Below are 18,079 nucleotides of genomic sequence, written 5' to 3' on the forward strand. Positions count from 1 at the left end.
AGAATAAAAAAAAGGCAATTAAAAAATTATAAATATATTTGTGGAAAGCCAAAGAAATATTATTTAAGCTGACTCTGTGAAAAATCCACAGAATTTTAATTGATTAGAATCTTATATTAGCAAGAATTATCCCCTGCCTCTCTCTCTCATTTAGATTTCAGAAGCAAAAGACAAAGCATCAAAAATGAACTCATTACAGTTTTAGCTTATCCTCCTACAATAGCAGCCAGCAGTTTGGAAGCAATAGGAGAGCTGGGTTTCTATTCACTCCCTCCTTTGTGAGCTGGTGGTAGAGAAAGGGCAGGAGCAGGGGTGTGAGCAGCTCTAAGTGACTAGGAGTGCAAGCCAACTCCACACTAAGTATCATCACCAACAGGAGCCTGGGGCAGTAAAGATGGCACGCCCACTCAGAAGCCTGTGGGCTGCCTTTCTTCACCTGCTTGGGAAACTCTCTCAACCACTGGGAATATTAAGCAGACTAAATGCCCCAGGATCAAAGGCATGTCCAGTTGAGGCCACCAACAGTGGTGTGTGCAGTGCCACACTGAAGATATTTCCTCAAGGCTCAGGTTTGAGCTAGAAGGAAGGCCAAGTCTCAGGAGCCTTGGAGAAAAGAGAGAAAATAAGCAAAAAGGGATAGATAGATGATTCTCCTTACCACGCACACAACCTTTGACCTGTAACCCATTGTTGTGCCTGCCAAATCCCGACCTACTCCCTGGTAATAAAATATACAGAAATGATTTTCAATGTGGATATAATACTCTTCTGTTTAATCCTTACTCCAACAGAATAAAAAAACTTGCTACTTTTGACTAACCCAGCATTTAAAATATATATTCAACCTAAACATTGTTGAATCATGAGGGCTACAAAGTTAATAAGATATTTGCTTGAATTCACTTTGAAGAAGGAAAAAAACTCATATAAACAAAACTGAATACAGATTTAAAATTTTTCAGTAGTGCAGGTTCCTAGATGGAAGGAATTTTGTCACCAGTTATATAAAAAGCATATGCTAAAAACTATAAAAGTATGGTAGCAAAACAGGCAAAGATTATTAAAATTTTTAGGTAAGACTTGGAACATGTAGGCCAACTGTGGTGGCTCATGCCTGTAATCCCAATACTTAGGGAGGCCTAGGAGGGCAGATTGTTTGAGGCTAGGAGTTCAAGACCAGCCTAGGCAACATGGTGAAACCCCATTTCCACAAAAAATACAAAAAAATTAGCTGAGTGTGATGGCACACACCTGTAGTCCCAGCTATTCAAGAGGCTTAAGTAGGAGGATCACCTGAGCCCAAGAAGTTGAGAAGAATACAGTGAGCTGTGATTTTACCACTGCACTCCAGCTTGGGCAACAGAGCGAGACCCTGTCTCAAAAAAAAAAAAAAAAAAAAGACTTGGTCCATGTTATTAAAGCAAAGAAAATTGATTTGATTATGCGGATGCATTATGAAACTAACTTACATTAAAATTCTCAAAAAACTAGGAATGTCATCGTATTTCATAGTTTGAAAGACATTGTTTCATTACCTGCTTTCCCATTTAACATGATAATATTAACATCTATCCACATCAAGTGATACTAAAGTTTTATGGCTGTAGCCTATGCAACTGTACAGACATACCATATTTTATTTTAATCAATAAATTCCTAATTTTTGAACACTTAAATTATTTCCTACTCTACTCTTAGAAGCTACTAACATTTAATTCCCTAGAAATTAACTGGAAATTTGAAATCTAGAGGACAAATCTTAGAAATACATAATAGGAAATAGGAAAAACATACTGGGCAATTATTAAAACTGCACAGGATTACTGAAAAGCTGTAAAATCACCGCATGGGCACCAAATGTACCAATATAAAAATATTTGCTTTTGATAATCTCATAATTTTGGCCAAACTGTCATATGAATAACTTAATTCCTTGTCAAATCATGCTACCATACATCTTCTGGAAGCCTCTAAAATGTTTGTGGCTATTCTCAATGACATTTCTTTCCTTTTCAAAGGCTGATGGTGAATGGGATCTCTCCTTCCAAGCTGTGCCTCTGAATTTGTGCTCCTCCCACTCTACCTCCCTTGCCTTGACCCTTCAATGCCAGTGACATTCAGGTATGGCAACCATCAGTTGTATTTCCCCAAGGAAATTTAAGATAGAATTAGGCAAAAGTTATGGAAACACAGTGTTACTGCTTCCATTTGTCATACATTTATATAAAACTAACTTTTATAGTTGACCTTCCTGATTCAAATAAAAAAGATCTAGTGATCACTAAGCAGGTAAGGTTCTTTCTGCTGAGGATTTGGGAACTAGGTGGAAAACTACCCTTGCAGACTCTTGCAGTCTAGTTTGGTAACTTCCTCAATGTGGAAACCAACCATGTAAACAACTTTTTGGGGGTTCTTTCACAGTAAAGTGATTATATTTTACATAATTATACCATAAGTTTATATACAGTATTTTATACTTACTATAGCATTCTTAATCTTTTTGAGTCTTCCTAAATCTCTTCTTCCCCTTATTTTATTTTTTTAAATGCTATTTCTTTGTTTTTGTTTTTCTTAAAAAATTTTTAAATCTTCTTTTAAAGTTCCAGGGTACATGTTCAGGATGCACAGGTTTGTTACATAGGCAAATGTGTAACATGGTGGTTTGCTGCACCTATCAACCTGTCACCTAGGTATTAAGTCCAGCATGCAATAGCTATTTTTCCTAACGCTCTCCCCCAACCTCCGCTCTCCTCTGAAAGGCCCTCTTGTGTGTTGTTCACCTCTCTGTGTCCATGTGTTCTCATTGTTCAGTTCCCACTTATAATGAGAACATGTGGTGTTTGGTTTTCTGTTCCTGCATTAGTCTGCTGAGGATAATGGCTTCTGGCTTCATCCATGTTCCTGCAAAGGATGTGATCTCATTCCTTTTTATGGCTGCATAGTAGTCTATGGTGTATATGTACCACATTTTCTTTACCCAGTCTATCACTGATGGGCATTTGGGTTGATTCAATGTCTTTGCTATTGTGAATAGTGCTGCAGTGAACATAAATGTGCATGTACCTTTATAACAGAATGATTTATATTCCTTTGGGTATATACCTAGTAATGGGATTGCTGGGTCAAATGATATTTTCAGTTCTAAATCTTTGAGGAATCACCACACTGTCTCCCAGAATGGTTGAACTAATTTACATTCCTACCAATAGTGTAAAATTGTTTCTCTGCAACCTCGCCAGCATCTGTTGTTTCTTGACTTTTTAATAATCACCATTCTGACTGGCATGAGATGGTATCTCATTATGGTTTTGATTTGCATTTTTCTAATATTTAGTGATGTTGAGCTTTTTTTCACGTTTGTTGGCCATGTGTATGTCTTCTTTTGAGAAATGTCTGTTTATGTCCTTTGCCCACTTTTTAATGGGGTTCTTTTTTTCTTGTAAATTTGCTTAAGTTCCTTGTAGATTCTGGATGTTAGACCTTTGTCAGATGGATAGATTGCAAATATTTTCTTCCATTCTGTAGGTTGTCTGTTCACTCTGATGACAGTTTATTTTGCTATGCAGAAGGTCTTTAGTTTAATTAGATCCCTTTGTCAATTTTTGCTTTTGTTGCAATTCCTTTTGGCGATTTCATCACACAATCTTTGCCCATGCCTATGTCCTGAGTGGTATGGCCTAGATTTTCTTCTAGGGTTTTTATAGTTCTGGGTTTTATATTTAAGTCTTTACTCCATCTTGAGTTAATTTTTGCATAAGGTATAAGGGAAGAGTCCAGTTTCAATTTTCTGCATATGGCTAGCTAGTTCTCTGAGCACCATTTGTTAAAATAGGGATTCCTTTCCCCATTGCTTGTTTTGGTCAACTTTGTTGAAGATGAGATAGTTGTAGATGCACAGTTTTATTTCTGAGTTCTCTATTCTGTTCCATTGGTCTACATGCCTGTTTTTGTACCAATACCATGCTGTTTTGGTTACTGCAGCCTTGTAGTACGGTTTGAAGTCAGATAGCGTGATGCCTCTGGCTTTGTTCTTTTTGCTTAGGATTATCTTGGCTATATGAACTCTTTTTTGGTTCTTTATGAATTTTAAAATACTTTTTTTCTAATTCTGTGAAGCATGTCAATGGTGGTTTAATGAGAATAGCATTGAATTTATAAGTTGCTTGGGCAGTACAGTCATTTTGACAATATTGATTCTTCCTATCCATGAACATGGAATGCTTTTCCATCTTCTTTGGTCCTCTGATTTTCTTGAGCAGTGGTTGTAGTTCTCCTTGAAGAGTTCCCCCACTTCCTTTGCTAGCTGTATTCCTAGGTATTTTATTTCTTCGTGGCAATTGTAAATGGAGTTCATTCATGATTTGGCTCTCTGCTTGCCTGTTGTTGGTGTAAAGGAATGCCTGTGATTTCTGCACATTGATTTTGTATCCTGAGACTTTGCTATAGTTGCTTATAAGCTTTAGAAGCTATTGGGTTGCGATGATAGGGTTTTCTAGATATAGGATCATGTCATCTGCAAAAAAGACAATTTGACTTCCTCTCTTCCTATCTAAATGCTCTTTGTTTCTTTCTCTTGCCTGATTGCCCTGGCCAGAAATTCCAATACTATGTTGAATAACGAGTGGTGAGGGAAGGCATCCTTGTCTTGTACCAATTTTCAAGGGGGAATGCTTCCAGCTTTTGCCCATTCAGTATGATATTTGCTGTGGGTTTGTGATATACGGCTCTTACTATTTTTAAGGAACTCAAAATATGTTCCTTCAATACCTAGTTTATTGAGAATTTTTAACATGAAGGGATGTTGAATTTTATCGAAGGCCTTTTCTGTGTCTATTGAGATAATCATGTGGTTTTTGTCTTTAGTTCTGTTTCTGTGACTAATTACATTTATTGATTCACGTATGTTGAACCAGCCTTGCATCCTGGGGATGAAGCCAACTTGATCATGGTGGATAAGCTTTTTGATGTGCTGCTGGATTCAGTTTGCCAGTATTTTGTTGAGGATTTTTGAATTGATATTCATCAGGGATATTGACCTGAAGTTTTCCTTTTTTTGTTGTATCTCTGCTAGGTTTTGGTATCAGGATGATGTTGGCCTCATAGAATGAGACAGGGAGGAGACCCTCCTTTTCATTGTTTGTAATAGTTTCAGAAGAAATGGTTTCAGTTCCTCTTTGTACCTCTGTTAGAATTCAGCTGTAAATCCATCTGGTCCTGGGCTATTTTTGGTTGGTAGGCGATTTATTACTGCCTCAATTTAAGAACTTGTTATTGGTCTGTTCAGGGATTCAAGCTCTTCCTTTCAGTCTTGGGAGGGTATATGTGTCCAGAAATTTAAATAAACACAGTCAAATGATAAGGAGGATGCCACCATTGACCCCACAGAAATACAAACAAACATGGTTTGTTTGCTCTTGGTTCTTTAATTCTTTTAGTTGTGACATTAGGGTGTTGATTTGAGATCTTTCTAGCTTTTCGATGTGGTATTTAGTGCTATAAATTTCCCTCTTACCATTGCTTTAGCTGTGTCTCAGAAATTCTGGTATGTTGCCTTTTTGGTCTCACTAGTTTCAAAGAATTTCTTGATTTTGCCTTAATTTCATTATTTACCCAGAAGTCATTCAGGAGCAGGTCGTTCAATTTCCACGTAATTGTGTGGTTTTGAGTGTGCTTCTTCATCCTGAGTTCTAATTTGATTGTGCTGTGGTCTGGGAGACTGTTAGGATTTCAGTTCTTTTGCATTTGCTGAGGAGTGTTTTACTACCAATTATGTGATCAATTTTAGAGTAAATACCATGTGTCACCAAGAAAAATGTATATTCTGTTGTTTTGGGGTAGAGAGTTCTGTAGAGATCTATCAGGTCCACTTGGTCCAGAGCTGAGTTCAAGTCCTGAATATCTTGTTACTTTTCCGTCTCGATGATCTGTCTAATACTGGCAGTGGGGTATTAAAGTCTTCCACTATTATTGTGTGTGTGTGTGTCTAAGTCTCTTTGTAGGTCTTTAAGAACTTGTTTTATGAATCTGGGTCCTCCTATATTGGGTGCATATATATTTAGGATAGTTAGCTCTTCATATTGAATTGAACCTTTTACCATTATGTAATGCCCTTCTTTGTCTTTTTTGACCTTTGTTGGTTTAAAGTCTATTTTGTCAGAAACTAGAGTTGCAACCCCTGCTTTTTTCTGCTTTCCATTTGCTTGGTAAAGTTTCCTCCATTCCTTTATTTTGAGCCTATGTGTGTCTCTGCAAGTGAGATATGTCTCTTGAATACAGCACACTGATGGATCTTGTCTTTACCCAGCTTGCCATTCTGTGTCTTAATTGGGGTATTTAGCCCATTTACATTTAGGGTTAATATTGTTATGTGTGAATTTGATCCTGTCATCATAATGCTGGGTGGCCAATTCTGCAGACTTGTTAATGTAGTTGCTTCATAGTGTCATTGGTCTGTGTACTTCAGTGTGTTTTTGTAATGGCTGGTACAAATTTTCCTATCCATGTTTAGTACTTCCTTCAGGAGCTCTTGCAAAGCAGGCCTGGTGGTGGCAAAATCCCTCAGCATGTGCTTATCTGAAAAGGATTTTACTTCTCCTTCATTTTTGAAGCTTAGTTTGGCCAGATATGAAATTCTGGGTTGGAAATTCTTTTCTTTAAGAACGTTGAATATTGGCTCCCAATCTCTTTTGGCTTGCAGGGTTTCCACTGAGAGGTCTGCTGTTAGTCTAATGGACTTCCCTTTGTAGGTGACCTGGCCTTTCTCTCTGGTAGATCTTAACATTTTTTCCTTCATTTGACCTTGGAGAATCTGATGATTATGTGTCTTGGGGTTGATCTTGTGGAGTATCTTATTGGGGTTCTCTGTATTTTCTGAATCTGAATGTTGGCCTGTCTTGCTAGATTGGGGAAGTTCTCCTGGATGATATCCTGAAGTGTGTTTTCCAACTTGGTTCCATTCTCCCCATCTCTTTTAAGTACTCCAATCAGTCTTTTTACATAGTCCCATGTTTCTTGAAGGTTTTGTTCATTCATTCATCCTTTTTTCTCTAATCTTGACTGCCTGCCTCATTTCACTAAGATAGTCTTCAAACGGATAGTCTCTCTTCCACTTGGTCTATTCGGCTATTGCTACTTGTATTTGCATCATGAAGTTCTCGTGCTAGGTTTTTCGGCTCCATCAGGTCATTAAGTTCCTCTCTAAACTGGTTATTTTAGTTAACAGCTCCTGTAATCTTTCGTCACGGTTCTTAGCTTCTTTGCATTGGGTTTGAACATAATCCTTTAGCTCAGCAAAGTTCATTATTACCCACTTTCCTAAGCCTACTTCTGTCAGTTAATCCATCTCAGCTTCAGCCAGTTCTCTTCCCTTGCTGGAGAGGTGTTGCAATCATTTGGAGGAGAAGAAACATTCTTCTTTGGGGATTTTCAGCATTTTCAAGTTGGTTTTTCCTCATCTTGGTGGATTTATCTACCTTTGATCTTTGAGGCCATTGACCTTTGGATGGGGTTTTTGTGGGGGTTTTTATGTAGCTGTCATTGCTTTCTGTTGGTTTGTTTTTCTTCTAACACTCAGGCCCCTCTTCTGCAGGTCTGCTGCAGTTTTCTGGGGGTCTACTCCAGACCCCATTTGTCAGATTGCTGTCTGCTCCTTTCTCTGGAAGCTTCGTCCCAGAGGGGCAGCAACCTGACGCCAGCTGGAACTCTCCTGTATAAGTTGTCAGCTTGGGAGGTCTCACCCAGACAAAAAGCACAGTATCACAGATGTCCTTAAGGAAGCAGTCTGGTTGCTTGGTGGAGCTGGTGCTCTGTGCTCGGGGAATCCCCCTCATCCTGAACGCCCAGACTCTTCAGTCAGCAGGTAGGACTGCTTAACTTGAGATCACAGCTGCCCCTCCCCACAGGTGCTCTGTCTCGGGGAGATGAGAGTTCTGTCTGTAAGTCCCTGGCTGGAGTTGCTGGGATTCCTGCAGGGAGGCCCTGCCTGGTGAGGAAGGATGGATCTGGGTCCCACCTAAAGAAGTAGTCTGGCAATGATCTGCCATAGCTGCTATGCTGTGCTGTGGGGAACACAGCCCATTCCAAACCGTGCAGCCTCCCTAACACTGGCAGGGGAAAATCACTGACTAGAGCTGCAGTAATGGTGGTTGCCCCCAACACTGGGAACTTGGTCATCTTAGGCAGAGTCTAGGCTGCTGTGCTGGCCAGCAGGGATTCCAAGTCAGTGGGTCTTAGTTTGCGGGGATCCATGGGAGTGGGACCCCCTGAGTGAGGCTGCTTGGCTCCCTGGCTTCAGCCCCCTTTCCATGGGAGTGGACAGATCTCTTGCCTGTCTGGAGTTTCGGGAGCCACCAGATTATGTAAAAACTCCTGCAGCTCAGTGCCTGCCCAAATGGTTGCTGGCAGGAGCAGCTGCCATGGGTCTGCTCAGTTTTGTGCTTGGGACCCAAGGCCCTGGTGGTGTAGGCTCAAAGGGAATCTCCCGATCCATGAGTTGCAAAAATCCATGGGAAAAGCGTAGTGCCCCAGGCAGGCAGCACACTTCCTCACTGCCTCTCTTGGCCCAGTGCAGCTCCTGGATGAACCGCTCATCCCTGCCCCCCACAGCTTTTCCTTGCTCTTCACGGGTTACACCAACCACCTAGTCAGTTCTAATGAAAGAACATGGGTACCTCAGCTGGAAGGGCAGAAATCACTCGCCTTTTGCGTTCCTCTCGGTGGGAGCTTTAGACAGGCATTATTTCTACTCAGCCATCTTTGGCCCTTCCTTCTTCCCCTGACTTTGTAAAAAAATTGATTAATACTTTTCTTAGAGTTAATGTCTTAGTCTGTTTGGGCTGCTATAACAAAATATCATAAACTGGCTGGCTTATAAACCACAGAAATTTATTTCTCACAGTTCTTGAGGCTGTGAGATTAAGATCAAGGTGCGTGAAGGCCTGCTTCCTAGATGGCCATCTTTTTGTTGTGATTTCACATGGTAGAAGGGTAGAACAAGCTCCCTTGGGCCTCTTTTATAAGGGCACTAATCCCATTCGTGAGGGCCCTCATGAACTAATCATCTCCTAAAGGCCCCATCTTCTAATACTACCACCTTTAGGGTTAGAATTTTAACATATACATTTTAGCAGAGGATGCGGGGGGCACTAAGATTCATATCATAGTGGTTTACATCATTTTATATTTTGCACTGCTCATACATGTGATAGATAATATGGAAAATACTTTTACAAGTTTTATTGTTTTCTTGATTCAAAAACAGCACAACATATTTGTGTCTTCAAAACTCAACACTTAGCTCCCAAGTTTCTAGGCTAGTGGAGGGTTTTCCTTGTATTCCCACATGTAACTTTTGGATGGGAATTTCTAGAAGGAAAACATAAAGTTTGTTTTTCCTGCACCTTACTTACAAATAGTAATACTCTGCTACAGTTTTAATGTGTCTCCTGAAGTTCCTGTGTTAGAAACTTGATCCCCAATGCAAAAGTGTTGGGAGGTGTGTCTTGATAAGAGGTGATTAGGCTCTGGTCTCACAAATGAATTCTTGTGAAAGTGGGTTAGTTATCTCGAGAGTGGCTTTGTTATAAAAAGCATATTTGGCCCCCTCTTATTTTCTTGCGTGTGCTCTCTTGACCTCGCTTTATGTCATGGGGTGATGCAGCAAGATTGCCCTTACCAGAAGTTGGCATCTTGATATTGAACTACCCAGCCTCCAGAGCTATGAGAAATAAATTTCTTTTCTTTATAAAGTATCCATTATGTGGCATTCTGTTACAGCAACACAAATGAACTAAGAGAGACTCCTTTCATTTCTAGTCTGTGATGGTTGTGGGTGATGAACAATAAAACAGATGACTCAGATAATTAACCAAAACATTTATCCAACCATTATTCTATTTAACTATTTAACTCAAAACTCTCCCCATGCTGTCTATTAACTGGTCAATTTTAAAGCTCATCTGCCAGTATCATCCTTGAGTCAAGATACTAAACTAGTATTAAATAATACTGTCAATAGAATCATACTTACAAGCAAGAGCTTTTACTATTGACTAAGAAAATTCTGATCTTATAAACATTAAATGTACTATCACCTATTAATTACCTATGCATGTTATGGGCACTATTTCTTTTTCCATCTGAAAGGAAGGGGACCGTTTCATGCCATTTGAATAGATTTAATATTTTCCATTATATTCTATTCTACTGACACTGGTAAAAATGTTCATTTGTTCAGGCAATATTTTACACTATTACAGGGTTTGAATTGTAAATGCTGAAGTACTTTCTAAAAATTACCTCAAGAGAAAAGGTATTACAGCTGTGTATTTTGGCTTTAAAGCAGTGATTAGCAAACTTTTTCTGTAGAGTCATATAGTCAACATTTTAGGTTTTGTGAGCCACACCATCAATGTCACCAATAGACAAGAAAATGCAAACTGAAAACAAATGGATACCTTTTTTTTTCTTTTTGCCCTTCAGATTGGCAAAAATGCTAAAGATTGATAACATCAATCTTTGATGAGTTTGTGGAGAAATAACTACTCTCTAAATTACCCCAACCACTTGGAAAATTACTTTCGTAGCATTTGTTAAAAATTTAAATGTATATATTCCAAAGATATACACATAGTCAAGTACACTAAGACACATCAGAGCCGAGGCTTTAGGTGAGGTGAGTGGGAGTGGGGATGGGGCTGCAGAGACCAAGGGTGACTGTGTCATGGACTGAGGAGCATGAGGAACCTACCTCTGCAGCTGAGGTTAAAAAGAAGTGTTGTCACATAGACCTAGAGATGGAACTTTTGAGAATGTCTCTATAAGACGTATACCAATAACATAAATGTATAAGGATGTGTACTCTGGAGAAATGAAAAACTGTGAACACTTCACCAAAAGAAAGGTTGAATAAATTATGATATATCTATCTGTTAATACGAATGAAATAATATGCATCTATTAAAAAGATCTTGATGTTCTGATCTAGAAGGATCCCCAAACTATTATAAGTGAAAAAAATTAAAATGTTACATAGTATGATTTCATTTTTATGAAAAAGTAAAATAAAATAATTCTCTATGTACATATTCATTCACTTATTTATTTTTATTTTTTTGACAGGGTCTGTCACTCTGTCATCCAGGCTAGAGCACAGTGGTACAACCATAGCTCATAGCTCATTGCAGCCTCAAACTCCAGGGCTCAAGTCATCCTCCCTCCTCAGCCTTCCAAGTAGCTGGAACTACAGGCATGCAATACTACACCAGGCTAATTTAAAAATACTTTGTAGAAATCAAGTTGCACTAGGTTACCCAGGCTGGTCTCAAACTCCTGGTCTCAAGCAAGCCATCCTCCACAGCCTACCAAAGTGCTGGGATTATAGTCATGAGCCACTGCACCTGGTCTGTTTTCTTTAACGAAGGAAAATCTATAGAAGAATTCATCCTAAACGATTAGCACTAGTTATATTAGGAGTTCAGACTAAAAGGAAATGGATAGGGAAGAAGAGATGATTAATTTTACTTTAGAAACTCCTGAAATGCTAAAATTAAACAAAACACATTACTTTGGTTTCTCAAACTACCAAAATTAAAACAGTAAATAACAATATATTGTAGTATTATGTGGCTAAGAACAGAATTTCTCTATCAAAATCTTTTAGCTTATGTTTTTAAAAAAACGATAAATAAGTATGGCATAATTAAGTTGAATTTAAACTAATCCCTTAATTTTTATGCCTTCTTTAATAAATATGCTTTGAATACACACTACATGCTTCAGCACTAATGACTCTGAGAAAGCTACTGTGTCAATATACAACAGATTATAAATTTGGGGAGATAAGGTTTACATGGGAAAACAACAGTGAATGAAACAAGACAGCATATAAGCAGCTAAGAGCTAAATGACAGGATAAGCAATTGAAAAAGCTGATGAGTTTTGGAGTATTCGGCCATAAAAGATTCTATCCAGGAGACAAGACTTGAAATGATCTATGGAAATGGAATTTTCATAATGTAATGGGAATGTTTAGGCAAGGGCACTACATAAAGACAGGCATGGAGATAGACAAAGCTGAGTATGTTCATGGGAAAATAAGACTCAGTTCAGTCAAATGACAGGTTAATATTAAGTGGTAGAAAGTACAGGATCAATTATTTCTTTCTGCTATGCAGGGTGATTACACTGGAAACTGTCCTCTAAGGCAAATATAAGAATATAAGTCCCATTATAGTTCAATCATTTCTAAACAGATCAGGTGGAAGCTAAGCGGTTATATCCATCAATTCTTAAAGTAGTTATCTCCACGTCTATCCTTATGCCTTGGATACTATCCAGAGTTTTGATTCTGAATTTTCATTATTTTCCTCTTTTTGCTTATGTTACTACATACAATACTTCAGTAAGTTGATTACTTTCAACTCCTATATATTTTACAGCAACATTCTAGATTCATTTCTCTTCCTGTAAGAATACGTCCTCCAACTAAGGTGTTTTCAAATGGTCACTGTGTAGTCAAACAGTTGAGACATTTTATGCCAAAGAACATGCATGGTTTTTGTACCTTCATATTTAAATGTCAACATGGCTAGATAAAATTTCTAGGCTCAATGTGCTTTTCTTTAAATACTTTAAAAATATTTTCCCCTTTACTTTACTGTATCCATGTTGCTGTTAAGAAACCTAAGGTCAATCTGAATCTTGTTCCTTGTTTTTTTTTTTTTTATTTTTTTTAATTTTTTTTGAAACGGAGTCTCGCTCTGTTGCCCAGGCTGGAGTGCAGTGGCATGATCTCAGCTCACTGCAAGCTCCACCTCCCAGGTTCATGCTATTCTCCTGCCTCAGCCTCCTGAGTAGCTGGGACTACAGAATCTTGTTTGTTTTAAGGTTTTCTTCGCTCTGACTCTGGAATCTTTAAAATATTCTTCACCTTGTTTTCGGTATCTATAAATTCCACTTCAAGAGTCCAGGAATAGATTTTCTTTCTGGCTTCTATTTGCAATTCTGGGTCCTTTCAAAATGAAATCTTCCCTCTTTATTTTTTGTTATTATTTCTTTAACTATTTCTCTTCCTTCATTTTGCTCCCTTTCCTTTCAAAACACCTATTATCTGAATGTTACCAATTCTATTTCTACCTTTCATATATCTTAGTTTTCTTTTATATGTTCTATCTCTATTCTTCCCTGCTGCCTTATGGGAGAACATTTCAAACCCTCTTCTAGTTCCCATTATATAATTTCTATGGTTTGCTGTTTTTAAGTGAATAACGTGAGGCAACTTTATAAATTAATTATTACCTGAGTCTGCCTTCATTAAACGGCTTATTTGTAAATAAAAATGAAATGTGCCAATATGATATTAAAGAAACATTATAAAAAGGAAAATGAAGCGGGAAAGTTTAATGTACCATTTTGTGTTAAGTGTTATACATGCAAAAACGAATTCTTTTTTGTTGTTTTTAACTTGCATTTATGAGAAGTGTGGTCCCTTTTACATGTTCTTTAAAGTATAATTCCCTTTAAAATTTTCAATCATTAAAAAAATGAAAGATAAAAATTTTACACATAACCCTGAAACAAGTTATTACAATAAATTGCAATATACCAGAATATTTACTCACACTTGGAATAGTTGAAGATTTTTTCCTCTCTGGCCCTACAAGAGGGCTTGCAGTCATCTCACTTTTTGATCCAACTGTTGTGCTGCCAAGTTTTCGAGCCACATCTTTGTCCCACTCTTCTTTCTGTTCACTTTCCACACTGTTAGCCTGAGCTCTTTTGGTATATGATACAGCAGGAGGAATGGATGGACCAGCTATAATTAAAAAAAAAAAATAGCATAATGAGCTGAAAAACAACTGATTTATTTTCTGCTCACAAACAAAAACTCTGTATTAAAATTATCCACATTTGCATGCTTTAAACTCTGAACGAAGATTAAATTGTGATTTCAAAAATCAGGTCAGTCCCTGTAAAAGGGATTATATTTATAATTCAGTAATATAAGTCTGTGAGAACTAGATGACACAAGTACATAGAGACGTGAATGTACAATGCTTTAAAAACACAAGTTTAGGTAGAACCCGTGTGTTGTTTCACTTATTTAACTTTTTCCCCTACCATGATCACTGAAACGCCGCTGCTTCTGATTTGCTGAGATACTTCTTTGGACCTTCAGGTGAGCAGGGGACTGAAGAGTGCTGTTGTTTAAGTCACTACTGGGCCGGGACCTCTGACACAAGTTTCCACTGGATAATGATTCACCACCTTCAAACTATAAGAAGAAAAACCACAAGGATTTTAAAGCAAAAAAAAAAAAAAAAGTTTGCACAAATACTGCACTTTTGATTTTCTAAATGATTTAAAGCTATATAAGAAGTAATCCAAACTGAAAAAACAGTGTAGTATTGGGCCTAGAACTTTAAGTTGGCAAGCAGGAAAAGGAGTGAACTGGATAGAATATGCTTTAGTGACTACTCATAATCTTCTATTATCTTGTACAAATCCTTAGTTTAGTCAAAATACCAAAGAACAGCTACCAATTATTGAATGGTTATTATAGACTAGGCACTGTGCTAAGCTCTTTCTATATGTTACTTTATTTAATCATCACAACAAACCTATGATGTATTAACCTACACTTTACAGATGGAAAAACTGAGGTTAAAAAAGTTAAGGGGCATTATTGAGATTCAAACTTAAAATAAAATCTAAAATTTTAAATATACACACATGTATATACATATATGTATGCATATAAACATACATATAGATTTGTTTGTTTTGTTTTCTCCACATTTGCAAAAAAAAAAAAATACAGTTTACTGTTTCTGATCAGGAAACCGTATCTACTTAGAACTCAGCATGGTAAACTGCGGGTTGACACACTATCCCTCTCTTTGTAACATACAAGTTGTTTGCTGCCAGCAAACTTTTGATGGCCTCACTGGCATCCCAATAGGAAATCTAAATTCATATACAGATAATACTAGTGATAAATCGCAGAGTAATACTGATGATGATAAACAGCTAATGCAGAGCACATAATAATCCGCTAGAAACTGTTCCGAGTTTTTAAGCCCATAATAATCCACTAGAAACTGTTCCGAGTTTATAAGTGCTTATTCATTTAACACTTTCAATGATCCTAAAAGATAAGCACTATTATTGCCCTCATTTTATAGATAAGAAAACTGAGGCACAGAAAATTAATTGCCTTAGTTGCACAGTTAGTGGTTGTGCTGGGACAGGGCAGGGGTCGGGGGGACTTAGATCCAGTGAAGCTGGCTCCAAAGTTCAGGCTCTTACTACTTACCAGTAGCCTCATCCATTTATATTTGATACAATTCACACTTCATTTAAATTCATGCATGGTACGGTTATATACTTATAAAATTAGTGCTTCTTTTATATTTAAATTAACAGGAAAATTAAAGACCTCAGGAGTGTACTTTAAAATCTAAGTAGAAACAGTTCAAAGCCTTTAGAAATAACCATTTGTACTATTTCCCACTTAAAATTCTCTTGACTTGGCTTCTTTGATACCACATCTCTAGCTGTTAATGTCTCCACTAAAGATTCTCTTCCATTATAATAGTACCCACCTGGTAGGTTCACTGGGAGGATTAGATTAATTAATATTTGTAAAGTCCTTAGAACAGTCCCTGGCACATTACTATGTGCAATGTGTTCCCCTCTAATGAAGACTCCAAATCTGTTAATTATTCAAATCTCTCCCCCTAATTCAGATCTATATATCCAAATGCCTAATAGACAGCTCCATGCAACAGAATCTCAAATTTAACCATCCCAAATTGAACTTCTTGTCTTCCCCCTGAAATCTGTACTTTTCCTATCTTGGCAAATGTGCTTGCACAGTCATCCATATTGGAAATCTCATGGGCTCTTATCTCTTATTTCTAACTGGTCCCCAAGTACTACTGTTAATTCTACTTCTTACATGTCACACAGACCTGCCTTGGTGGGTCTGACCTTAGCCTACTGTAGGTACATGTCCACCTATATGCTCCCAGAGTATGCTGTGCATCCCCCAAATGAGAACACATACTGTACCATACTATTAACTGCTCGCCTCACCTCTAGACCAAGGGCTCCTTGAGAGCAGAGACTTTCTCGTCTTTCTATTCACAGTACCCAGCATCATTTCTGGTACAATAAAGGTTCAATATATGCCAGCTGGAATGCACTGCTCCATTAACAGTTACTACGGAATTATAAATAATTTCAGCTTTTTGTCTCTAAAATACCTCCCACAGATGTCTAATTTCCAATAAATTGTTAATGTCCTGCAATCTGTTCTTGACTCTCCATGTACAGCCTTTATATTTGTTTTGCTAAAGAATCATTTGCTTTTATGCTTCATGATACGGTTTGGACGCTCTGTCCCCTCCAAATCTCATGTTGAAGTGTGACCTCCAATGTTGGAGTGGGCCTAGAGGGAGGTATTTGAGTCAAGAAGGTGGACACTTCATGAATGGCCTGGCGCTGTCCTCATGGTAACAAGCTCTCCCTCTTTGTGTTCACGCTAGATCTGGTTATTTAAAAGAGTGTGGCACCTCCCCCACCTCTCACCTGCTCCCTCTTGCCATGTGACATGCTGGCTCCCCCTCACCTTCCATCATGTCTGTAAGCTTCCTGAGGCTCTTATCAGAAGCAGATGCCAACACTATGCTTTGTGTACAGCCTGCAGTACTGTGAGTCAAATAAGCTTCTTTTCTTTATAAATTACCCAGTCTCAGGTACTTCTTTATAGCAATGCAAAACTGACTAACATAGTTCACCATTTGTATACAGTTATTTTCTGAGTATATCTCCTTATTATAGTTCTCCTGGCCTTGAGAATTCCCAACTGAAAGCATCAGTCACTTGACACTTTATAAGGCAAAATGTCATCACATAACCTTTCCTGGAGTTACCTCTTTTAACAATCCTTTAAGACATACATTTTATTTTAAATGCTATCACTTCCTCAAGTTTCAGTCACTGTCTTTTCTGCACACCTGGAATAACCATATTACCTTTGGTGGGACTGTTACATTTGGATGTACAAGCTGTGGGGGAGGCCATTCTCAAAGGCCAGGCTGTGAATGGTGGCTCCTGGAGCTAAGAAAGACAGTAGGCCTATTCTTTCATAAAATCTGTCTTGGTACCCAGAAATAAAACCAGTTTGTAATTTAACATCGTGATTTTTGAGTTCCAACAAATAAGAATGTTAGAGTAGGATCTTTATATTATTTTTGATTCCACAAAGAATATATTTACTAATATATAAGCTCAAAAAATAATTCACAGTAATTTGAAAAGGTGAAAAACTTACTTCAGGTGGTTTTCTACCTAGAAGAATATAAGTAGCCATAACTTCATCATACTTCTGATTTATTAAGGCATCATTTATTTCATCTCGTGCAAAGCCCATGGTGACCATAATGTCTAGAAATTTAAAAAAGAGAAATTTTCTGAAAATGGTTTTATTTTCATAAACAAATCAACAAACACGGGCAAGTCTGCCAACTTTGAATATGAAAACTTAGTCATGAAAATTTAGTGTAGTTTAAAAAACTTCTGGACTATTAACCTATGGATACCATATTTTCACAGATATTGTACAATGATACTTTTACATGCAGAAATTATCTACATCATGAGTAATATATTAATGGGTCCACTTAATTTCTCATTGCCTCATACATTCCTGAGCTAACTTTCTTTGTCCAGTCTAAGACCATGTCAGTCTTTGTTACACGCAAAATTCTCTTTCTCTCAACTCATCCTCAGCTACTCATGCAGTGGTTTCTTTCATCTCTTAACAATTTCTGCTTTCTGATTTGCAGTAGGGTGACTCTTCTTTGGGAGATCTGAATTTCCATGGTTTTTCTGATCAGGTTCCTAATACCCTAAAATGCTCTCCCCTGCCACTCTGCCCTCAAGTCACATAGGAACACAGTTGAGATGACTCAGTTGAGACTAAATGATGGCTTTGGGAAGGGATTGCGAAATGAAAAGAACAAGTTAGAAGGACAGCTCTGGCTGGGTATGGGCAGTAGCAGGACGAGTGACGAGG

The 18,079-nt window shown here is 37.8% G+C and overlaps 1 protein-coding gene across 4 annotated transcripts in view; it reads right to left on the reverse strand.

Moving 5' to 3' along the window:
- MARK1 (microtubule affinity regulating kinase 1) overlaps nucleotides 1–18,079 on the reverse strand; it is a 141,788-nt gene that overhangs the window by 12,016 nt on the left and 111,693 nt on the right. For all 4 annotated transcript variants that reach the window (XM_025387443.1, XM_025387462.1, XM_025387453.1 and 1 more), the window contains exons 11-13: nucleotides 17,336–17,448; nucleotides 14,119–14,272; nucleotides 13,620–13,813 (exon numbers count right to left, since the gene is read on the reverse strand). In XM_025387443.1, coding sequence (XP_025243228.1) covers nucleotides 13,620–13,813; nucleotides 14,119–14,272; nucleotides 17,336–17,448 — 461 coding nt within the window. The remainder of the gene's footprint in view (nucleotides 1–13,619; nucleotides 13,814–14,118; nucleotides 14,273–17,335; nucleotides 17,449–18,079) is intronic.

The sequence above is a fragment of the Theropithecus gelada genome, chromosome 1 (genome assembly GCF_003255815.1).
Source record: "Theropithecus gelada isolate Dixy chromosome 1, Tgel_1.0, whole genome shotgun sequence".
Taxonomy (NCBI): domain Eukaryota; kingdom Metazoa; phylum Chordata; class Mammalia; order Primates; family Cercopithecidae; genus Theropithecus; species Theropithecus gelada.